The 24520-nt window shown below is 36.2% G+C and overlaps 2 protein-coding genes and 1 long non-coding RNA gene across 5 annotated transcripts; all 3 read right to left on the bottom strand.

Moving 5' to 3' along the window:
- Positions 1-2354: 2354 nt before the first annotated feature.
- On the bottom strand, positions 2355-14427 carry CNX7 (co-factor for nitrate, reductase and xanthine dehydrogenase 7). Of its 3 annotated transcripts, none has more exons than XM_039034159.2 (2): positions 12543-14427; positions 2355-2954 (listed from the first exon to the last, which is right to left on the bottom strand). In XM_039034159.2, the coding sequence occupies exons 1-2, from the start codon at positions 12611-12613 to the stop codon at positions 2591-2593; spliced, it is 435 nt and encodes a 144-aa protein (XP_038890087.1). In that variant the 5' UTR covers positions 12614-14427; the 3' UTR covers positions 2355-2590. The 3 variants fall into 3 exon arrangements, with proteins under 3 accessions (XP_038890087.1, XP_038890088.1, XP_090170721.1); XM_039034160.2 differs by having other exon boundaries at positions 14235-14409; XM_090314595.1 differs by lacking the exon at positions 12543-14427 and adding an exon at positions 12031-12102.
- LOC120079778 (uncharacterized) lies at positions 7375-12024 on the bottom strand. Its single transcript, XR_005482347.2, has 3 exons — positions 9058-12024; positions 8577-8944; positions 7375-8464 (listed from the first exon to the last, which is right to left on the bottom strand). It is a non-coding gene; the product is annotated as an uncharacterized LOC120079778 (long non-coding RNA).
- Positions 14428-15203: 776 nt separating the features above from the next.
- On the bottom strand, positions 15204-23984 carry RAE1 (Transducin/WD40 repeat-like superfamily protein). Its single transcript, XM_039034379.2, has 12 exons — positions 23623-23984; positions 23143-23194; positions 22928-23014; positions 22627-22704; positions 22332-22525; positions 21375-21516; positions 21108-21188; positions 20797-20925; positions 17006-17083; positions 16235-16306; positions 15595-15675; positions 15204-15504 (listed from the first exon to the last, which is right to left on the bottom strand). Exons 2-12 carry the CDS (start codon positions 23182-23184, stop codon positions 15454-15456), a joined length of 1035 nt encoding a protein of 344 aa, XP_038890307.1. The 5' UTR covers positions 23185-23194; positions 23623-23984; the 3' UTR covers positions 15204-15453.
- Positions 23985-24520: the final 536 nt, after the last annotated feature.

The following is a 24520-nucleotide window of genomic DNA, read 5'->3' as shown; positions in this document are numbered from 1 at the left end:
ATGGTTTCTGTCTCTTACTTTTTATCTTTTAATTTTATTTGTTTTTTTTTCTTTGATACTGGTTAATTTATTTAAATTTTATATACATGTTTAAATTAAATTTATAATTGATATATATAATTAACTCTATCAATAATAATGCTAATATAATAATTTATTCTATTATTATGAATTAATATGAAAAACCATAATTTTTTTAAAAAAATATGAATAACCATAATTATATTTGCTTAAATCCCTTTTCATTGGTAATATATATTAACATTATACATTATTTATTAAAATTATTAATTAGTCTTTAAAAAATATTAATTAATCAACTAAAAATAAAATAAGTTAATTTTTTTTCAATTAAACAATCTTATACACTTGTAGTTCTAGTTTTAATCTATAATCATAGTTTTTTTTTTTTTAAATTACAAACATTGTTTGATGATTTAAAATCAATTAGTTTACATCAATTTTTTTTTTTTTTGTATAAATATAAGGCTTACAATTGACATTAAACAATTAGTTAATTAACTCTTTGATTAACAAAACTATATATAAAAATAAAAATAAAAAAGTAGATATTTAAATTAGTTACCAATATTTTTTAATAAAAATTGATAATATAAATGTACAATATAAAAAATTTAATTGACAATAAATATTATTAAACTGAAGGGTGAGTGGGAATTGATTTAATAACTTAATGTATTGGAAATTAATTTTTATTAATTTTATACTTTATAATTGCATAAAAATGTGTAACACATTCCCAGATATCATATTCTCATTCACATACATAACCAAACACAGTCATATTTAATTCTCAAACATCTTATTCCTAGATATCCTATTTCAAGGCATGAGACATCTACAAAATCTTAATCCAAACGATCCCTTAAAAGAATTTTAGGGAAAAAAAAATTATTTTAACCAATAAACTTGTCACATTGTATCAATTCTATAAACTTTTAATTCTATCAAGTTATACATCAACTTAGATAAATATTATAAATCTAATCTTGAAATTTTGAAATATATTGTAATTTTAACTCTCAAATAAGTTTTCTTTTCAAATATCGTCAATCAATGTTTTATACTTTCCCCCTCTGCACTCCACTACTAAATTGATGCCTTAGAGTGGATTTAGATCTATTGATGCCAAAGTCTGGACTAAACTAGAAACGATGGTTACGGGTTACTTTGACACTATTAACCATCTAGCGCTCCATGTTGAAGTTTAATTAAGGGTGTGTTTTGTTTAACTTTTTACGTATTTAATTTTTAAAAATAAGTCATTTTGAAAAGAATCAAAGTAATTGACAATCACTCAAAATAATTTCTGAAATACTTTCAAAGTATATTTTACAAAAATTTTATTAAAAGAATTCAATTTAAAAGAATGACTTTTTAAAAAAACTTTTTTCTCTAGTCCATCTAAACCGACCCATCTTAAAAGGACTTGACGTTACCATAGATACACTTCCCAATGTGGATAAAAGGCAAAATTCTCCTTGGTATACCTCTCTCTTTTACCTCGTTGGGCAATCATCCTCATCTTTTAAAACGTATTTGTAAAAAGGTTAAAAGTTCATGATTTAATTACTTAGTTATGTATTAGATTTCTAGATCCAAAATTCTCCTATATATACCTCTCTCTTAAACACTACCAATACACAACATTTCAACATCCTATAATCTCTATTTTTACATATTTCTCTTTTTTGCTCTTGTGAGATCAATTGACCAAAAGAGAAGCGTTCTTTGGGTATAAGCTATACAATGTTTTAGACTTTTAGTTGGATTATTGTTTCCATTAGAAAATATTTATTGCATCGATTATTTATAATACCTTTCTTGGCAGGTCACATACCCATTTTGAATTTTGCATGTACTCAATTCGGTCATCATCTACACACTCTTTTGAATTGTTCATAATATTATTATTAGTATCAATTTTACATATGCCAAGAAAACATAGAAAGCTTTGCAAAGTCGATATGATACTAAAGAGGCAAGGATCAAGATACATTGATTCAAGAAGACAATGAAAATCTCATCAAGGTAAATCTAATCTTTTCTAATGATAATTTACCTAATGGTCAGATACTTAAAAATAGTCATAAGACATGAAAAAGAATAAATAATAAATCTTACATCTCTAATAAGAAATATCCAAACAAGTAAATAGGAACCAAATACATCCTCAATAATCAAAACTAGTTTGTTTTGTTTGTGATCTTTACAAATTTCGAAAACAAGAATTTTGCTTCAAGCCAATGTTGTGGATATGATAACTAATATATATGTATAAATATAAAGGTACAAAGGAGTGGAAGTGTGGAATTTAAAACAGATGTTTAAAATTGATTGAAATGTTTGAGCTCTTATTGTTTAGTAAGTTTGAATGAGAACAAATTGTACCAAAAAAAAAAAAAAAAAAAGGAAAGAAACATACATATTATACAAGTAATTTCCTACACAGTTAGAAAAGAAGCTTAATGGCCCCATTGGCTTATTAAGTCGCACATTTGAAAAGGAGCCAAAAAAGACACGAAAATATACATATCATTATAAAAATGGTAGCAGAAGAAAGGTTAGCCTAGCCACCACTTATGGGAGGGATAATTGCCAACTCATCTTTATCTTTAACAATTGTTGTCTCAGTTGTATAATCCTCATTCAATGCCAGAACCACACATCCAAGGATCTCTTCTAGCCTAGGAAATTTGCCTACAATCTTGTCCAGACAATCCTTGGTAGTACTACCTGAAGGAACCTCCAATAAAACGTCATTCATGCCCGTAAGATCTCGAGCTCTAGCGAAAAACAAGGCCTTGATGTGAACCAGTTCCTCTACTTTTTCCCCACCTGACCTATCTGCAGATCCAAATCCATCTTCTCCTTCCATGTCTTCCTCAGTGAACAAAACCCGTGTGATGAATTCACCGCGGCGAATGGTGTTACTACAGAAAAGATATGATGAAAATGGTTATTATTTTCTCAAATAGCAGAATGGGACGAGAAAGTTACATTAAATCATGTGATCTAATCAGAATGTGCCATTCACTGCGAAGCTAAAATAGCTGTTTTTCAGAATATGAATGAAATTTAAGCCTTGGATGTTCGTAGTACTGATTCCTCCTTCATAGCATTACAAATTTCTATCATGATCGATGTTAAACGTAATGGTAAGATTTAGCCCATCAGTGGAATCAGGTAGAGTGATCCAAGTCCCCTTTTTTCACGGTGGATTACAATATATGAGAGATGGGAGCTTCTGCTAGGACATAAGCCTCACTTTACTCTTTTTTGGTCCCAACTTGTGGAAAAATTCAAAAAAAAAATGCTCTTCTTACAGTGAAGTAGTTTCTCTAAGAACAGGAGAAGAGTCTCCTGGGAAGGGTGGAGAATCTCATGTTGTTGGGTCATTTCTATTTGAAATGGTGTATGATAGGAATGTTATTGGAGTATTAAAAAAAATTGAATGTCGAGGGGACACACATGTCCGAATTTTTTTCTAAAAAAATCAAATACATGTTTGATACCGATTTTCTGCACACTTTGAATTTGAAGTATTTGTGCTTCATAAGTAATAAGTTAGGGAGTTTATTATGAAATTTGGTTATAAATAGAGGAAAGATGAATGAAGGGGAAAAATATTTTGGTGAGTGATCTAGGGTTTGAAAGAGATATCAAGAGGAGAGTCCAAGTACCTTGAATACTTAGTTTATCTTGTAATTATGTTATCATTTATATTTCAATATATTTGGGTTAGTGTAGTGAAGGTGGGTTTGGGTACAAAATCATTTAGTGAAATATGATTATGAGTCCTTGGGTGGGACAACAAATGAGGCAAAAGTAGAACGTCATTTGCTGTCATATTTTGTCAATTTTATTTCATGTTTTCGACTAGAAAAGGGGCCTCTCTGTTTATTTTTTGAAAACCATTGGATCATCTTCCATAGGTGGGCTCTCAAACTTGTAGTGCATTTTTTAGCATCTCTAGGTTGATATCGAAAATTGCACCGGTGGTGAATTTATATTTCTTGAAGGAGATGATAACTTGTAGAAATACAAGTTATTGTGTCTCAAAAGTTGGAACAATTAGGATCTTTAATGATAAAATCTCATCATTTTTAGAGAAAACACATGGAAGTACTCGAACACTATCAAACTCATACAAAAAAATGTTTATTGCTAAAATACTGCGGCACTAACGCATGATATTGCAGGATTTCAACAAAGTCTAACGCATGATTAAGAAAAGTGTCGCAGGCAAAGTCTAACGCATGGGACATGCATCGGAGGGATTCAACGCAAGGAAGATTTATTGATTCTGCGACGCATGCCCACAAGTATTTTAGCTCGAGAGAGAATTATTGATTCGTGTACAACCACTCGAACAATTAGCTCAGAATCAATAAATCAAAAATGTCTCTCTCGAGCTCAGAAAAGTGTCAACGCATGCCCACAAGAATTATTGATTCGTGTACAACCACTTCTATTGATTCAAGCTGTTTGTGTCAAATCACCACTTGCAAGCATGGGGATCTGCAGCGGGCGGTGTCTGAAAAGGCATCTGAGTGTCAGGCGGACCAGGGTATGGAATTTGATGCTGTCCATCATCAAGTTGAAGAAGACCGATGCCTATAAATAGAAGAAATCTCACCAGATGAACTGGCTGAATCTTAGATCTTTTTAGCACTGCATAATTCTGAAATTTTGAGACCGTAGAGCTGTGCTGTGGTGCCGAAAAGAACAAGAGGGAAGAGAACCACCACCATCGCCGATAAAAGAGCAGAGGAAACTGAGCTCGAGAGAGACATTTCTTCCAATTCTTCCACAAGTGGTTGTACACGAACCAGAATTGAGCCAAAAAGGACAAGAGATTGTATTCTGCGGCTTGACTCCTTTCATTTCACTTATCACTTTCATCTTCTCCTTTGATTAAGTGTTGGTTTTGTAAAGACAATCAGTTTATTTATAAATTCACATATTTGATCTATCATACTTTGTCACTGTTTATTTCTTGTTTATGTCGGATGCATCTATAACTTCATGCAAAATTCCGTTTTGAAACGCTTAAACCAACTAAATCAATTGGTAAAAGTAGCTTTAGCTTAAATTATTTGAGAGAATAAGTAAGCCAGCATCAAGTTAGAAACGCCTAGTACATCTAGAGATAGACGCACTGGTATTTCATTACATCCTATGACTGATGCATACATCCTAGAGATAGGTATTGTATGATATTCGCATTGAGAAGTGCCGAATAGTGTCTAACGCATAACAGAGATAAACAAGTCATCTCATTCGTATCATATTCTTGTTTGTGTACATCTAACTTAGATCGACGCATATCACTTGCATTAAACTCCATTTTCTCACACCCATCATTCTCTACTCGACCCTTTTGTATCTTCTTGCGCACACACAACTTAGTGTAAATAACTCATTTCTACATAAACTTAGGATATTTCTACAACAGTTACAACGCAAGGCCTGCGTTAGCTTTAATCTGAATCCCTGAGTTCGACCCTGGACTTACCAGGAACCTGAGTTGGATTTATACTTGGATCTGAGTCAGGAAAACTTGAACGTCTATAGAGGAGTGTCATGCGTCCTGTTGCACATCATTAACGCATCAACGCGTCACTAACGCATCACAAACGTATCATAAACGCATCAACGCATCATTCACATTTACACTTATTTTTCCAATTATTTTATACAATACACTCCTAAGCTCGAATCACGAAATCAACGAACAGGAGAGTAGCTCGGTATACCGCAAAATGAGAAAAGCTAAATACCGGTGTGGTGTTGAGCCAAATTCACTCCAATGCATTAGAATCAGGTTTGAATATAGCTCAATTGGTAAAAAATTAGTATAATTATATTAATCTATGCACATCCTTGTGCATGGCTTACCTAGGCCATGCAATTGCATGGATTCAGGGCTGGCAACTTTTATGTGCTGACCCATGTTGGGTCAGCCTCTCATAGCAAGTGGGGTCGACAAATGGTCGAGCTCCTCCTTGCTTCTTTCTTTCTTTTTTTTCTTTTGTCGTACTAACCTCCTTTGAGGTCAATTGAGTTAGGCAACCGGGCTGCCTTGCCAACCCTCATAGGTTGGCCCTTCAGAATGGAGGGTCGGCAACCCTCATTATTATTTTTTTTTCTTTTTATTTAATTTATTTTCTCTCACACATGTATATACATATATATATTTACTATTTTGCATGGCCAAAATGCATACACAACAACGTTGCTCCCAAATGGTTAAAAGTCATTTAAAAGCTAATTGGCTCAACCTCCTAGCTTGAGCTATTCTCTAAGCTCGATTTCTCTTTCTTAGCTCAATCTGCTCTCTTAGCTCGACTTGCTTTCTTAGCTCAAATGGGTCGAGTCAATTAAGGTCACTTCTCAACTCGATTACCTTTGCCCAAATCTTGACTTTAACTCAATTAATTATGTTTAATTTTACCCTCCACAGTTGTCCCTCTCTCGAACCGGATTGTGCATAGCCTTTAAACGAGGCTCGAGAATTCTTTCTCAAACTTCAAAGGCATCCGTTACTTCAGCTTGGTCTTGGTAAAACTTTTCTTTGTTTTTCGTGCCAAATTTTCTTATAAAAAGGATTCACTTGGCCACCAAAATCCACCACTCTATTTTTCATCTTTCTTCCACTATTCCTAAAGGTAATTTCCTACTTAGCTTATTCTAGTTCATGGAGAACATCCAAGCCTTAGACTTTAGGATCGATGTGTCAACTAACTCCAATGATATCAATTTCGTTCCCAATCAAAGGCCTCGAAATTGTATTCGGAGGGAGCGTGGATTCCGAAATAATGATTTGGCTCCCCATTTTCCATCCTCGGGTCCCTTAACCATAGATATTCTAAATTTCTTTAGAAATAAATTTAGGATTTCTGACTCGGTGCACATGAGAATCCCTTCCTTAGGCGAGGATCCATCTTACTCGCCTTTAGGTGAGTAGCTTTTTATCCTACCATGTTCACCTATAGAGTTAGGCCTCCAGTCCATCCTTTTATTCAACAATTTCTACCTTACGTAAACGTGACACCTCTTCAACAATTTCCAAACTCTTACTATGTGTTACTAGGTTGTTACGTTCTTTGACTTCAACTAGAGAACCCAAATCCATTATCATAAAGGAATCTATGTCCCTTCATACTCTCAAAAAAATAAAATCTTTATCCGACTCTTATTATGTTACTATTAGTAAAGTAAACTCCATTGTTTCATGTCCGCCTACCACAACGAGCTATATTGGCATCATCTTGGTTCATACTTTCTTTCCATTCAAGTAATGAGAGTTGTCTTTTTTTAAGTTTACAATGAGCATTTTTAGTCTTCTAATTTATACTCAAGCAACAAGATTCTTTCTCTCATGAATAAAATTACTCAGGCATGAATGGAGGGAAGGGGGCAAAGAACACTCAAAACAAAGGCTAAAACTACAAGCTCTAATAGGTCAAGTTGCAAACTCGACCTACAAGCAAAGGCAAGCTACGAGTTTGAATAAGTAAAAGCTAAAGGGGCAAGTTTCAAAAGGTCAAGCTACGAGCTCAAGCTGTGAATAAAAGATGGATACAAAGCTCCATAACAAACACTGAAATTCAGCTAAGTTCCAAGCTTAAGCTGGCAGTTTGAGCCGCGAGCAAGTTTACATGCTCTAATAAAAAAATAAAATAAAATAAAATAAGAAGCAAGCCCAATGAAAGCAAAAAAATTATTCGTCTATATTCCTGATGTCACCAAGCTCTATCAAAGTTTTTTAACCAGGAAAGTCTGAGACACACTAGAGGAATGTATCAGTGAAGTTGATGCTGAGGAGCAGTTGGCAAGGCTTGGCTAGCAAAAACACCCACGCTATCGAGACCTCAAGTTTCATCGTCTCGCCAAGCATCGACTTCGTATTGAACGAAGTTGTAGTCGATGTACCACTCATAGCTAGCGTGACCCCATACTGAAGGCTTAGCTAGCAAAAACACCCACGCTATTAAGTCCTCGGGTTTCATTGTCTCGCCAAGCATCGACTTCAAATTGAACGAAGTTGTAGTCGATATACAATGCCCATAGCTAGTGTGACCCCATTCTAAAGGCAGTCAACCTCCATCTGACAGTATGCTTGGAAGCTCTCAGCCAAGTATTTTGCATCTGATAGATTGGCTCGAACTTCTTGCAGTTCAGTATAAGTTGTGGATAACTTCTCTTTTAGCTCATTGACCGAATCATCATACTAAAATTGAAGTGTCGCTAAAGATTTTTTAGAGTGGACAAGCTTGATGGATGTCTCAGCATACAAAGTTGAAACTCGGTCAAATTTCCCTCGAGAGACAGAATTTTGCCTGAGAATTTCCATCTCACGCAATCTCGCATGGTTTTGTTTATGAAATTCCATCTCGTCACTTAACTTCTGGCAAGACATCAGCAACTAGTAGGATGCCTATAAAAAAAAGAGAAAAATGAGAATATGTATATAGATAGTTGTAAATGTGAGTATGATCTTATAGTCTCTTATCATATGAAGGTACTATTAGGCCTATACAATACCTAACCTTGAGTCAGCATGCCATCGAACTAGCATTTTTTCATTTACACCAGACCATTCCATAGCCTGAGTCAGGTATGCAGCTTTATCACTTTTGAACTTATATGGTCCATTGAAGCCGAAATGATATGGAGAGGACGAGCTGGATCCTTCAGCAGTTGAAAGGGTTGGGATTATCACTGTTTGATTAGAGATATTGTGATAAGGAGAAGTACGAATGCATGGCCGTTGGGAAAGTGGTTCGTTGGATGGACTCTGAATGGAATCAGACCCCATCACGTGAACCTATAGAAGTTACAGCAAATTTGGGAATGCGCACACGAATCCCCAATCCGGCCTCCATTCTTTGGCGCATAGTTTTGCAAGGAACCATTTCTAAAAAAAGGGGGGGAATTAGATAAAGCTTCAAAATAATTCTCCATAGCTATTTGTGTTTCTTTAAAAATAAAAAATAAAATAAAAAGAGAAAAAGAGAAAACCAATCAAACCAGTATGTACTAGGAGGTCGAGCACAAAGGTGTCGAGGGCTTCTTGTTGAACCAAACTCGAACCATAGCGGAGCAGTCAAAAGAATTGAATCTCGGAAGGTAGCAGTTGCGTTGGTCGAGGCAGTCTTGCAATCAATTGTACAAAGCAAAAAAAATTTGTCATAATAAGTTATAAAAGTTGGTCCCGATCGAGCGAACATGTGAGAAACTTAATAAAAGCCCGAAACTCGATCAGGACCAGAAAAGGACCTTCGCAGTTTGATGTGAGTCAGTCGCCACTAATCGGACATGAAATAATGGAGTTTCCTTTGTGAATAGTAACATAATAAGAGTTAGATGAAGATTTTATTTTCTTCAGAGTACGATGTAATGGGATTTGGGTTCCCTAGTTGAAGTCAAAGAGTGTGCCAATCTAGTAACACATAATAAGAGATTGGAATAGTTGAAAAGGTATCACATTTACTTAAATAAAAGGATGGAGTGAAAATCTAACTCCATAAGTGAGCATGGCAGGATAAAAAGCTACTTCACCTAAAGGCGAGTTAGATGCTTTGCCTAAGGAATGGATTCTCATGTGCACCGAGTTAGGAATCCTGAATTTATTTCGAAGGGAATTCAGAATATCTATGGTTAAAGAGACTGAGGGAAAGTGGGAAGCCAAATCGTCATTTCGAAATCTACGCTCCCTTCGAATACAATTTCAAGGCCTTTGATTGGGAACGAAATCGATATCTTTAAAATCAATTGACACATGGATCCTAGAGTCTAAGGCTTGGATGTTCTCCATAAGCTAAGTAGGAAATTAGCTTGAGGAATCGTAGAAGAAAGATGAAAAATAGAATGTGGTGGATTTTGGTGGCCTTCGTTTAAAGGCTATACACAACCCAATTTGAGAGATGGGCAACGGTCGAGTTTAAAATTAAACCTAGTTAATTAAGTTAAAGTCAAAATTCGAGCAAAGGTAATCAAGTTGAGAAATTACCTTAGTTAGCTCGACCCATCTGAGCTAAAAAAGCAAGTCGAGCCAATAGACTAAGCTAAGAGAGCAGGTCAAGCTGGAGGATTGAGTTATGAAAGCAAGTCGAGCTAAGAAAGGCAGGTTGAGCTCAGAGAATAGCTCAAGCTAGGAGGCCTAGCCAATTAAACTTTTAAATGGTTTTTAGCCATTTGGGAGCAATGTTGTGATGTATGCATTTTAGCTATGCAAAATAGTAAATATATGTGTGTGAGATAGAAAATAAATTAAATAAAAAGAAAAAATAATAAATAATAATGAGAAGAAGGGTCGATAATTTGTCAACCCTCCATTTCGAAGGGCCAACCCTCAGACAGCCCGGTTGCCTAGCTCAATTGACCTCAAAGGAGGTCCGTACAAAAATAAAATAAAAGTCAACAATTTGTCGACCTTACTCAATATGAGAGGCTGACCCAACATGAGTCGGCACATAAAAGTATGTGCTCCCACCAACATTTGAATCCATGCAATTGCATGGCCAATGTAAGCACAAGGATTTTGCATGGATTGGTGTAATTATTTTTAGATGATTTATACTTATTTTACGATAGGATTTTTGTAGGAAGATAATTATTTTTAAAACTAATAAGAAGTCTATTTTTGTTTCATGTAGTTGAATAATTAATTAAATCATTACTGTATTAAAGAGATGTACCAAGCGTCAGAGTTCTACCCAAGAGTCGAGCAGATTGAAAACTAAGTATAACGACTCAGATAATGACGACTCGGATGGGTAACGGGTAAATTAAAGACCGATAGTGCATGGAAACTGAAAGGTCGAGCCCACTTCAGTTGTCAAATAGTCAACCTATATACTTTTTTAGTCATGATCAAAGGAGGGTATGCTCTCAAACTTATACTAATTTTCTACCAATTGAGATATATTCAAACTTGATTCTAACTAAGCATCGGAGTGAATTTTGCTCAACACCACACTGATGTTTAACTTTGCTCATTTTGCAGGACATCGAGCTACTCCCCCTCGAGAAATATAAATTCACCGTTGGTGCGTTTTTTTGGTATCAACACACTATTTTCTCATTTTAGTTGCTCAACCCAACCTTCATGCTCTCTTTCACTAGAAGCCTAAAATCCCTTAGGATCTCTTGTCTGGTCAATTCATGGAGACTTGAATAATAGATTACAAAAAATTAGAATAGATTATTTAAACTTTTGGTATTCGTGTGGCCTAAAATTAGGGGTGATGCAGGGACTGATCCTTTTGTTCTGGGCAGAATAACCTCCGATCATATTGCAGCTATCATCTGGTCAATACATGGAGACTTGGATAATAGATTACAAAAATTTGGGATAGATTATTTAAACTTTTGGTATTAGCATGGCCTAAAATTAGATAAAGGAGGTTTGGACTTGGAGTGTGGCTTAGTAATAGAAAAATGCATCCAAGCTTAAATGTGGCAAATAAGCACTTCAAATGTCAGCAATATCCAGGTTGGCAAATGATTCAGAAACCAACCGAGAAAACATATTTACTTTAAACTGATTCATTGACAAACTTCAGAAATCACAATAAGTAATTACCAAATAATAGAGATTTCACTCATGATAGTCAGCAAACATCTCCATAAATACTCTCTCATTGATGCTACTTTCTAAGGGTTCTTTTTCTAGAATGTAAATTGAAAGATTTTGATTTACCAAATAGACCTATCGATTAATCTTCCCTAGTACCAATTCAATTTCACATCCCATATTGCAAAATTGGAACAAAATCGTTCAAACAACCTAATTTAGCAACCAAATAAAACTAAACATGTGAAATCTAATCCGCCTATTAGATTCCAGGAACAAGTTCGATGCCTAATTTTTAGTGTTTTCCTATTCATAATATCGATCAGAGTTAAAGCCAAGGGATGGTGGAACCAAACATCAAAAGACAAAACAAGAAATTTGCAGCTGAAGAATGAAATTTTAAAAATTGAAGGCAAAAAACTTACCCTAAACTTTGGGGCTTCTAAGGGTTTGAACAACTAGCGAGCTTTCATAGAGCTTCTAAGGGAAAGCTTCAAGGAAACACAGAAGAAGATAACTATTTCGATCGTGTGCTTAGCTTGGGAATATTTACTACCCATTTCTTTATCGTGAATTGCTAACATTTTGAATTCAAAATTAAAAATTTAAAAATTGAAAATGGCTTTCTACTTTCGCCAAATTTGTTGTCCCACCCAAGGACTCATAATTACGGGTGTACACAATTCAGTTTGGTTCAGTTTTGAACAAAACCAATGGCCCCGAACATGGTGTTTTTCTAAAGTACTGAACCGGTAAAAACCAAACATTCTCGATTTCAGGTTTTTAACCGAACTTCTAGTTCGGTTTAACTCGGTTCAACTCGACTAAAACCACTGTTTTTAAAAATAATAATAATAAATAAATAAACCTCGTCGTTCCTGGGTATTGAAGAATAATGTTTAGATAGCAGTTGAAATTTCAGGATAAAATTTTTTACCTTGCTACCATGGAGGTCTGGACTTGAAGCAATGGAGCGAGTTGTAGAGTTGCCGGTGGACTTGGAGCCATGGAGCCGGGCTTGGTTTTGTAGTGTTGTCGGTGCCGACAGGTGATGTGGAGCTGTCGGTGGACTTGGAGTCATGGCGGTGGCATGGAGAATCAAGATCGTGGAGTGGAGTGGAGGTGGCAGCGGACTAACGGAGACGTGGAAAAAGGATTTGGTAGTGAGGACTGCGGGAGATCGTGGGTGGTGTAATGGAGGGAGCAAAGGATTTTAGTGTTTTGAATCTTTAATTTGGTTTGAGGAGAGGCTAAAGAAGTTGTTGGGCTTACTTGAGCTCTTTAAATTAAAAACTAGATCATGAATGGGCTACTGGCAAATTGGGCTTTTTAAACCATGGTGAATATGTAATGTGTGTGTATGTATACACCTCTGTTCTGTTCGTTTTATCCCATTTTTTAGCTCCAGAACCGAGATCCTAACCGAACCAGCTAGTTCTCTCTTCCAGTGAACCAAAGACATCATAATTTCAAAGGAAGAAAAGGGACCAAACCAGTCGATTCGTCCGATTCATCGGTTTGGACCGATTTTTGCACACCCTTACTAATAACCATATTTCACTTAATAATCAGTATGCAAACCCACCTTCACTACACTAATAGCATAATTACAAGATAAACAAAATGTTCGAAATACTTAGACTCTCATCAAAATATTTCTCCCACTCTCCGACTGGACTTATTACTAATGTACCCGGTACTGTACCCCTCTAATACTCTAATAACATTCACCGCCCAACACTCCTCCACAAGAAAAGCATCGACACGTCACGCATCCACCAACCCACCGTTTCTGACTACAACAATCTTCGTTTGTGGAAATGACCCCCACTGATAATTTCCACATGGATGTTGGCCTTTTCACAATCCTTTATTCCCAAGTTCTCACCTCTAACCATCTAACCTTCAATTGACTACCATCCTTCTGTGGAGCTCATGTCTCTGTTGCTTTGAACTTCTCAATTGAACATTACCGTCCAAGCCACCATACCTCCAACTCACACTTTCATCGTCAACAACATTTTCTTCTTTTTTTCTTTTGATTATTTGTAACACTGCTTTATTTCATCTTGAAAAGATTGACACAGTCCATTTCCATCATCAACTCTCCACATAACTTTGTATAGAACTGAATAGCTCTGATAACAATTTACTAGAACTCAAATTTGTTGGAATGTAAACGATAATAGAATTATCAGATAAACTAAACGTTTGAGGTACTTGGACCATCCTTCTCTTGAGGTCTCTCTCCTCTAAATCACTTTCCATAATATTGCACCCCGTCTTCATTCTCATTTTCTCTATGCATTGTGTTCGTACGACGTGATTAAAAGTTGATGCATACTTTCATTTGTTACTCTGGAGGGGGTTGACTAAAACTATAATGTTGGGTAAGTTCGGATTCTCATGCATAACTATAACTTTGATTTGAACCCATACTTGAAATCGATATTTATAAGGAGAAATATAAATTATTGGGAAGCGTCTCTTAATACACGGGCTTCCTAATGGAAATTCCTCTCCATAAATTAATTGTTAAAAAAAAAATTGTCCAATTATGATCATGAGAAAATTAAATCTGGTTAACAGATCGTGTAATGAGACAAAAAAGGTCTGCAAAGAATTTTACCTTGCCGCCGTGGAGGTTTTGTGGTGCTGCCGGTGCCGACGTGTTGTGTGGAGCTGCCGGTGGACTGGTGGAGGCGTGGAAAAGGGATTTGGGAGTGAAGACTGCAGCTGAGGATGGAGGGGTCAAAGGCTTTTAGGGCTTTAATTTTCTAATTTTTTTTCCCACATTTTTGGTATTGGGCTAACTTGAGGAGAGGCTGAGAAGTTGTTGGGCTGGGAACCGGTCTTATCTAATTTTTTAGCTCCTGAATCGAGAGTCAAACTAAACCGATAGACCGATGAACAAAAGATACCAAAATTTTGAAACAAAAAAAAGACCAAATCAATCTATTCAATCCGATTCATCAATTTAGACCCCGAACTCTCCCACCGGTACCGGTGAACGAAAGACACCAAATTTTTAAAAATAACTAGATCAAACCCATTGATTTGATCCGATTCATCAATTTAGACCCCTTTTTTAAGACAAACATTATTTAAATATTCAAGATATTCTACACATTTTACTAGAAAAACAAACATGATTATCAAACAATGAAACACCTATTTCAACTACCCTGATTTCTAGAAAAACAAACCACCCAAAAATTCATAAACACTATTGTTTTCTTTATTTTATCATCTACCTTTTAAATGGTGTTTTAAAAAACTAAGTTAAAATTTGAAAACTAAACAAATAATTTTTAAAAATACTTAATTTATACGTGAAATAGTTTTAAAAAAATCAAGGGTAAAATAAATGGTAAAGAAAAAATAACATAATTTTCAAAAACCAAATTATTATCAAACCAATCTTTTCTGCGGCTGGAGGGATGAACAAGGCTACAAAGCATACTAAAGTAAACTCCGGTTCAAAACTAGGCTAGATTGCAGAATTATCATAATTCATAAAAATCATATCCAATCAGAATCAACCTCTTGGTCATCAAAATTCTAAAAGGTCTATTCTTCGAATTAAAATGGTTCCATCTCACCAAAAACATCACCATTAATGAACAACTTGGTACAAAAATACAAATCTCTTAGCAAAGGAAACGCAATTGTAGCTCTCTCAAGTATTTGAAAATTCACTATTTTCCAATCATACAAAAATAGTCTACGTTCTAAACTAAAAATATATTCAAGATTTTTGCAAGTGCCTATTTAGACCTATTAGTAATTTGACATTAAAGAACAAAGATACATGTAAAGGGGGGAATATGCAATCGATTCTACAGTGACTACTTTCTTCCGCCGCCCCCAACTCGAGGCTTGCCTTTAACCTCGACCTCCTACATCCAAAAAGGCAAAATTCTCATATTCCAACAACATTCTAAACAAGTACAGGGAAAAGAGAAACAATAATATTATGCACACCATACCTGCGGAAGGTGCAAGTAAATGTAAGTCTTTGCTGTTGCTGGGTTGTGATTTTCTGCCCCTTTACTCCAATCGTAGCACACCTACACAAATTCCACATGTTGAATTCAGCTCACTTACAACTTCTTCCTAACGTTCTTTAGAACATAAACAGAAGGATTCCCGCAGTTTGCTTACGGTACACCATATCATATGTATAACGGTAACTGTGACGGGCATGAAACACCAAGGTATTTGTACAGCTTGCACCCACTAGGGTCTAAAATATTTTCAATCAAGATGGTTGGGTTGAGGCGTGATAGGAATTTGCCAAAATGAAAGAGAGACATTGTAGTGGGAACAAAGAAAAAGATAATGAGGAAATTCAGGAGCCATCCCCTAAGCCCCACTTCCGAACTATTTGAAATGTTTATCTACTATTTCCAAACCCTCAACCCACGAAGTCTATTGGTAACAATTACTAAACCTAACATTGAATGACTAATATAACCTAATGTAATGCACGTTGCTAAACATGTTGAAAACAACGGTTTATGATAGGTGTTCGTGTAACCTTTTGAGGGGAAGGTGGTCAGCAAGCATCAGCAATTAAAAAAAATTATTATTATTATAAATAAATAAAGGAAGGAAAGTGAAACGTACTGAATATGCAAATATCGACCCATCCTGGTTGAAAGTGCTACAACTTATGGGCTGACTACACCGTGACATGGCCTGAAAGCAAAAAAAGATAACCATTCACTATTCATTCATTAAGATCAATCCTCAAAATATTATTAAGATGTAAACTTTTTTTGGACATGAATTTTCAAGATGTTGATAAGATCGGAGAAAAAGGTGGTATTATCTGGCACATTAAAGTCACACACTTACATAGAACAGTTTATGTGGGCGTGAGATATACAGTTTCTGGAGTTCGGTGCTGAGAGATAGGACAAATAATTTTCCTTTAACTTTTTTATTATAGAAGTAACTAATCGTAAAACTAAAACAAATTATATGCAGACACGTTCTTGCAATTTTTCTCTCTTTCCTTTTATCCCTCGTGTTAATATAGATCTTTAAGCATACAACACCGCCAATATATATATATATGAGTGTGTGCTGAACTGAAGGTATTGCACAGGTTCATTTAACTCAAGTACATCAATACATATTAAGTTCCCGTCAGTTTTTAGCTCAATTTAATGCTGTCATAAATTAACATACTGATCTCTGTTCATAAAGCTAATATAAAAGATTAAATTGAGCCACAAACTAAGGGGCAGTTTGTTTTGGAGCATTATCCCACCAAACAAGTTGTGTCAGAAAGTTGTTTCTAAACGTAGTTCCCATGCAACCACAAGCTATTTTGTAAATATGGAAAAAGAGTAAGGGTTATAAAGTTAAAAATCTAATAAAGATCTGAGGCACCTTCAGCCTCTGTTTGCTATCCTTGTCCCAGAAATTAAAAGCACCATCCGACCCTGCAGTCGCAAAAGTGTGATGCACCTGAAAGAAAGTGTGGTTCAATAAATAGCAAGATTAAAGAACCACTGATCAACATACAGCAAACAAAACTTAATTGCTAGGTGGTAATCACTTACATTCAGAAAAATAATTAATAACCACCCCAAGAGCACACCGATAAGAAAAACGTACTTGTCATTTTAAAAATAGTCAACAGGGGGGAGGGGGCGGAGTTATGGCAAGGTGGTAGAATGGAAAGGATCGAGTGTATTTCTTCAGAGGGGAAATGAAGTCTAAGGCCCCTAGCTATAGAAATAATAGGAGTATTAGTATGGTATTACTAAGGGGTATAAAGGTAATTCGATAAAAAGTTAGTTATTGATAACTGCTATAAATAGAAGGCGTGGGAGTGTTAGGAAAGTGTGAAGAATTTTATGTGAGGATTTCCTAATTGGGAATTTAGGAGAGGATTTCTCCGCCCTCTAGAATGTGTTGAGGTGTATTATAATTTCTTCATGATATTGCAATATAATTCTACCTGTTAATAGTCTTGTTTGTTCTTTGTATTCTTGAGTTTGTTCTTGTTAGGAGAGATCCTAACAAATTGGTATCAGAGCTGTTCTTCTTGGGTACTCTTTTTTATTTAGTTTCGCAATGGGGGAACAAGAACCGTGGACATGGGAACGGCTGCGTAAATGGACTGCTGATCATAAACGTGAGGCAGCAGAGAGAGGAGAAACTCCATGGACATGGGAGCAAATGCGGAAATGGATGGCAGATTGCAAGTGTGAAAGAATTGAAAGAGAAATCCAGGAGAAGTTTCAAGAAACCCAAAGAGGAGAAAAGAGAATGGTTCGATAAACAAGGGAAGAGAGGGTGGATGTTGTTGGAAGAGATATTTCAGAGCTTAAAGGCTTGGTGCAAGAAATGGCCAAGAATGTCAAGTAGTTATCAATGGTAGTCAATAGGTATCGGTGCTCAAGGGGTGAGATCAAGAGCTCAACCTCGATTGTGGATGTTTTGAAAGTCCAAGGGGAGATTGAAGAAATCGAGCGAGAAGGAGAAAAGAGAAGGTTGAACAACGTGAGGGTTAGATGTTTGCAAACCAATACGGAAGAAATACAGGGAGACATGAAAGCATTGCAACAAAGGCCCAAGGATTCTTTGCAAAGAGATAGAGAAAGAGAAGAGAGGAGATTAGTAGCTATGGAAGCAAAGAAAGAAGAATCGGCTAAGAAAAGATCAAAAAAACAAGAAATGCTTGTGGCAGGAGTTGAATCTGAAATTTCCAACGAGCTTCCAATGGAAAGCTTATTTGTGGAAGGATCTTCTGAAACGTTGAAAGGCAGTGATGAAGAAGGAATGGTGCTTGTTCCAGCAAGTTTTGTTGAGAGAAAATGGACACCAAAGATAAAAGAGATGCAGTTGATAGAAACAAAAGAAAAGAAGGAAGAGAAAAAGAATAAGGACTCGAAGATGGAGAAATCGAAGAAGAGAAACCTGATAATTCGTGTCTATCGTCGGTGGCAAGGGGTGAGATGGTCAGAGACAAGGACTCAATGGAAGTGGAAATGCCGATCACAGGAGGTAGAAGCATCGGAGAAAAGGGGTCAACCATTACTAATGAGAAGGCGACATGGCAATCGGAAGAAGAAACGAAGGAAGGAGCACCTAACGGCGAACACATGATCAAAAAAGCGAGGAGGAAAGCTGGCGAAAAATCAACGCCCGCGACCAATGGTGGGCGATTGAAGAAATTGTCGATGCTCAAAGATGCAGAGGATGGTTGGCCGAGATGGAGGGAGAAGAAGCCAATGGTTCATGGATTGGGATTGCGAAAAGACCGACAAGCAGAGTCGCTTTGGATCACAGTGGGAAAAGATGGAGGGGGAAAGTCGTGGCGGAAGAAAGGCATCAGGGCGAACATCGCCAGTCAGACAGAGAAAAAGATTTGCAATCGAGAAGACCATTTGCAGGAAAAGGAGGTGGAGATGTTGTGCGACGGAGGTGGACGAGCAGACACACGAATGGAGGTTGTGGGAATGCAGGTGGCAGCGAAGTCACAAGCATGTCCAGAAGTCTTCGCGAAGGTGGTGTCCAAATTTGCAGTAGGGAACGGGCTACCAAAGGAGAAGAAGGCGTGGGAAAAGGAAAATTTTCGAAGAGAGGGAAAAATTCTCTACCCACGTGAAGTGTCAGTTGGTGGGCCCAGTGGTTGGAAAAAAAATTGCAACAGTAATTGTAGACACGTGCCTGGAGAGAATAAAAATACCTTAGCCAGATTTTGTGTTCTTGGGCTGCATTATTGACTGAAGTCGAGAAAATTAATGGAAGCCCATTTATTTCTAGGGCTGGAAGGAAAACGTGGCTGGAGGTGGGTACATGGAAAGGACAAAGTGACAGCATGATTTTGGGCCTGATTATGGGCTGGAATTGCAAGAAGCTAGTTGCTATTTTTATGGAAGATGAGGTATGGGCTCAGAAGGGTTTGGACCAGCATATGGATCATGGGCCTAGCCCATTAAGGAAAATTTCTAAAAATTAAATACCAATATAAATGGCGTGGAAATTGGCCCAGGGATATACAACTTGTCAAATGGGATCACGTGCCTTGTGAGAAGAAAGACAATTATAGAAGTTTATGTGGTCATGGGCTGTTTAATGGGCTGAATGCAAGTGAAATCACTACAGTCCAAAGGATTTCCAAGGCTAAAGACAATTTCTTCCAAGGAGGCTGGGGCTGGTAGAGAGTTCAAATTTTTTATTGCATTAAAAAAAAGTGAGTAAGAACAAGCCCAATTTTGTGATTGTATTTTGTAAGCACACCTAGAGGAGAAGGTGTCTTCGAAGGGAGGAGTATTGTAAGACACCTAGCTATAGAAATAATAGGGGTATTAGTAGAATATTAGTATGGTATTAGTAAGGGGTACAAGAGTAATTCAATGGAAAATTAGTTCCTGAATATTGCTATAAATAGGAGTGAGAGTGTTAGGAAGGTATGAAGAATTTTATGTGAGGATTTCCTAATTGGGAATTTGGGAGAGGATTTCTCAACCCTGAGGTATATTGTAATTTCTTCATTATATTGCAATGTAATTTCTTCATTATATTGCAATGTAATTTCTTCATTATATTGCAATATAATTCTATCTTTCAATTCTCTTGTTCGGTTTTTGTATTCTTGAGTTTGTTCTTGTTAGGAGGGATCCTAACATGAAAAGAAAAGGTCAAGTAAACAGTTGGTTGGAACATGATTGCAAAGCTTTTGTGTACTGACAGTTGAGAGTTGGTAATTTAAAAAAGAACAACAATTATTTTCATAGGCCAAATGGTTTAGAGATTCCTTATAGGGCCAAATAACCAATGGCACAATGTGATGGTTAGAACTTAGAATCCATGGAAAAGAAGATTTTGGAAAGTATTACTAAAACTAAAAGATCAGGAGGCACGAGCCATCGATGGTGGATGATCATCACTGGATATGTTTGAGATAAGTGAAGGAAGCTTGTAATCTTTAGCAGCTAATTGATGCACTCATCTTGATTGGAGGTAGAAAAATCCAGGATTTGAACTCCACATACACACACACACACACAAATTTCATTCAATCCACTGATCACTAATTGGTAGGTAGGTTTCCTTTGATCTTGAAGGAGTTAGTTGATGTATTGTTGGGATTTTGTGTTAAGATTTTGGAGTTTCTTGGATCTCTATATGCTGCAAAAAATAAATAACGTAATACATTCTAAACTTACAGGATGGAAGTTCAAGGAATTGACAGAATAAATCTCAGACCCATCCCTGTGGCACTTGAAAGTGAAATTCTTATTTGCCATAGACTCATCAAGGTGATGGACACCAACCCTTCCCTCTATTGAACCAACCTGGAATGGTTAATGAAATCAGATCAAGCAATTTCACAATATGAGTAAAATTATTTGACTCCGTAAAGAAATAAGAACCTTGAAATAGTAGTAACTAAAGTATCATCAAGATAGAGTAAAAGAATTATACATGAAGGAAGGCAAACATTTAAACAAATTAATGCAAGGGATGGACATATTACCAAAAAACCTTGCTGATCAGGAAAGGCAGCTACACATCTTGTTTGATACTTCAAGGGTGAAACAATTCTCTTATATTCACTCTGTCACCACTTAACTGTATTAGACTTGAAATATGAAAGATAAAAGAAATTAACATTTAAAAGAAGTCAGAAAGACCCCATAAACAAATGTTAAAAACTGAAATTTACATAATATTATACACAACTTCAGCTATTACATTAGAGGCAGAGATAGAGAGAGATGATAGGAAAAATAGAAAACAATACCTGAGGAGTTTGCAAGTTAAATACTATGAGATTTCTATCCGCAGTACCAACTACCATTAGTGGATGTCTCACTGACATTGAATAACAGCGATCAGGAAGTTGTTGTGTATGTACTGGGTTTGGCTGCCTTGTATCCCAATACCTGAATTGATAGAAAACCATAAAAGAAGTTTCATCATAATAAGAACACATAGGTAATTCACCACTATCTATGATTACTCTTCCACATGGTAGACAAACAGAAGGCAAAGGGTGAACATGAAGACCAAAAAATGACAAATTGTCTGCCTCAGAAGGGCACATTTGATACTTTTCATCGTATTAACAAGTGACCGGAATGGTGCAAGTCCCAGAATATCAAAGCAAGTGCAAATGCTGAGAGAGAGAGAGAGAGTAGGGTGCTTCATGGATATGAACACGCTGGTTTCCAGCAACATCATCTTTCAAAATGAGATGAATCTGACTAATTAAAATGATCCAACATATGATTTCATGCTAAAACGAAATACAATCACACTCATAGTTATTCTTAGGATGAAACATATCACAATGAAACCATTTGAGGAAAAAATTAAGGAGCAATACTACACATCAACCCATACCATCAAGTAAAAATTAAGGAACAACCATTTGAGGAAAAACTCACACTCAAACTACATCAACTCATACCATCAAGTGAGTATACCATAAAAAAGCAGAGGTCAAAGCCACATATCTGGCTTACACGTGCCTTGACATGAACAAACACGTGCCCACATAAATGAATGAAACAAAGATCAAAACAGGCAAGTGAGACAAATTGTGTGAAACTGACTCGGAATGTTTTTTGATGTTCCACAATAACGAACTGAGCTTTAATCGTGAAACTGTGCTACTTGTATTGAAGAGAATATATGAATGTCACAAAATGTTCAAATTACTTAAAGATAAATTAAGAATAAACAAATTAGCGTTTACTTTAATGTCTTGTCCCAACTTCCAGAGACCAATAGGCTCATCTCGGGGATCCATGCAACTTCTTTGACGGGTGCTTCATGCATGGCTACAGTCATGGCTTGACCACCGGCCAATAGGGGCCACATTTTAACTTGTTTGTCGCAGCCTCCAGAAAATACAGTCGTTCCATCGTCCTTCCATGCAGAGCATAGAACCTAAGCCAAAAAGTAATATGCAAAATAACTTAGCCACGTTTGGATCTTACAGCAACAAAATTCTAATTAAACTAGAACATCAAAACGAAATTGTTATATACCGGTTGATCGTGGGATATAGAAGCCTTAGGCGTACTGGCAACATTACCTGCATTTTGCATTATCTCCCAACAACGAACCTGCAGAAGCCATTAAATATGAAATTATGGAATTCATAGACCTCGAATGCTATATATCAGTTTGACATTCTCTTAGCTAATTCGCACAACATCCAAAGGACCAATTGAAAATAGCAGTCAAAACTTCCTAACTTTCATAAAAGTAACCCCTAATCTGAATAGGAATAAAAATAATGATTAAATAAGCAAGTAAGAGCACAAAAAAGAGGGAAAAGAAAAGGACCTGATTATCCCATGAAGTCGCAACCAAGTGATTGGCCTTTGGACTAAAACTAAGGCTCGACACAGAATCACTGGGAGGCTGAGCAACCTAAAAACAGACATTTAGAAAGAAACATGTAAGTTTAAACCACGCAAAACTAAGCATTGAACTGATTTACAAATTAAGTGGAAATCCAAAATCTACAACCCACAAAGCACACATCAATAACAGCTTACCTCAAAGGATTTATTAGGATTGGGGTTCGCAAATGCAGACATTCGAAGCTATCTGCAAGTATCACAACGTGCAACAACAAGTGACTTGCATGAAGCATGAGTATATTGATATTGTTCTAAACGGCATTTAACAGAAGAGAGATATTTGGAGAGACTGGACTTTGACTGCGTAATTACTACATGTATTATAACTTTAGTTTCAGCATTTAGTACCCACCTACATGTTGTAAATTTATTCTTAAAAACCTTAAAGAATGACCGAAACTTTTTAAAATTAATTCTAAAAGACCTTAAAGAATTGCCCAAACTTTTTATTCAAAGTCGCCTTTCGACCTCAAATGGACTGTTTGAACATAACAAACTTTTCTCAAGGCAGCCCCTTAAGCTAAACAAGCTGAAACTGTGCAAAGAAATTTCCAAAAAAAAAATTAATCAAACTGGGTAAGGATTAAAGGTGATTGTTAACCATAAAAATCTCACCAAAGAGACTCAATTCCTAGCTGTAGAATGTTCCAAATTGCTCAACCCGAACGAAGTGGGTAAATCGATTCAAGGTCCACCAGGTCGTGGGTAACGTAAGTGAACGCTCAAACAGAAGGAAACCGGCACTGTCAAACGAAAGAGAACCAGTAGACAGCAGGCCGGCGAATCTGAGAACCGACGAACAGCAGGCCGTCGACCGTCGTGCGGCGAATGTAAACTGAGAGAGAAAGTGGCTCGGAGAGAGAGGGAGAGGGTTTTATAAAGGCGAAAATGCTACGGATAGTACAAAATATAGCGTCCAAATGAATTTGATGTAGCTCCTCATCAATGATCGAAAATTGAGATATTGGGTATTAAATATTCACAGCGGTGTGAAATGGAGAAAATATAATATAGTAATAAAATAAAATAACTAAAATTATAAAAAATTAATAATATGAAAACATAGTGGAAATTTGAGGTGGATTTGTGATCAATGTGTGTGATTTTAATATCTGCCAAATACCACTATTTATAGGCAAAGTGACAAGTAGGATGTGGTCTTATATGAACACCAAACATGAATAACTGCAAAGCGCGTGGACAACATGAATATTGATACATGACTTTTCGGGCACTAAGTAATGGGTATCTATTTATTTGTATAATATTTATAATACTCCTATATATAAATATATGAAATATGCCTCGTTAAAACTTTACTAGGAAATGTTCAATTGGAAAAAACCTCAGTGAAGGAAAAATAGTACATATTTCACATAATATATACTCCACTATATACTCCTAAAAAAATACAATATATTTACCCCCGTGAAAACATCACTTAAGATATTTGAGTCGCTGCATTCCAATGTTGTGCATCGATTTTTCAAAAGTTGCGGTTAGTAATGCCTTT

Source organism: Benincasa hispida, chromosome 6 (assembly GCF_027475165.1).
Source record: "Benincasa hispida cultivar pf3 chromosome 6, pf3_genome.v1.1, whole genome shotgun sequence".
In the NCBI taxonomy this organism is placed as follows: Eukaryota; Viridiplantae; Streptophyta; class Magnoliopsida; order Cucurbitales; family Cucurbitaceae; genus Benincasa; species Benincasa hispida.
Note: the sequence above shows the minus strand (reverse complement) of the source record. Positions and strands in the feature narration are given on the sequence as shown.

Bases quoted from the DNA above. Each gene is read 5' to 3' on its own strand.
- CNX7 (XM_039034159.2), bottom strand. From the start codon at position 12,613: ATGGCTCCAAGTCCACCGGCAACTCTACAACTCGCTCCATTGCTTCAA. The intron at 2,955-12,542 runs GTAAAAAATTTT...TCTTTTCTGTAG, and splicing joins CAGACCTCCATGGTAGCAAG to TAACACCATTCGCCGCGGTG.
- RAE1 (XM_039034379.2), bottom strand. From the start codon at position 23,184: ATGTCTGCATTTGCGAACCCCAATCCTAATAAATCCTTTGAG. The intron at 17,084-20,796 runs GTAAGTTTAGAA...ACTTTCTTTCAG, and splicing joins ATTCCTTGAACTTCCATCCT to GTGCATCACACTTTTGCGAC. The intron at 15,676-16,234 runs GTACGTTTCACT...GAATTTGTGTAG, and splicing joins GGTCGATATTTGCATATTCA to GTGTGCTACGATTGGAGTAA.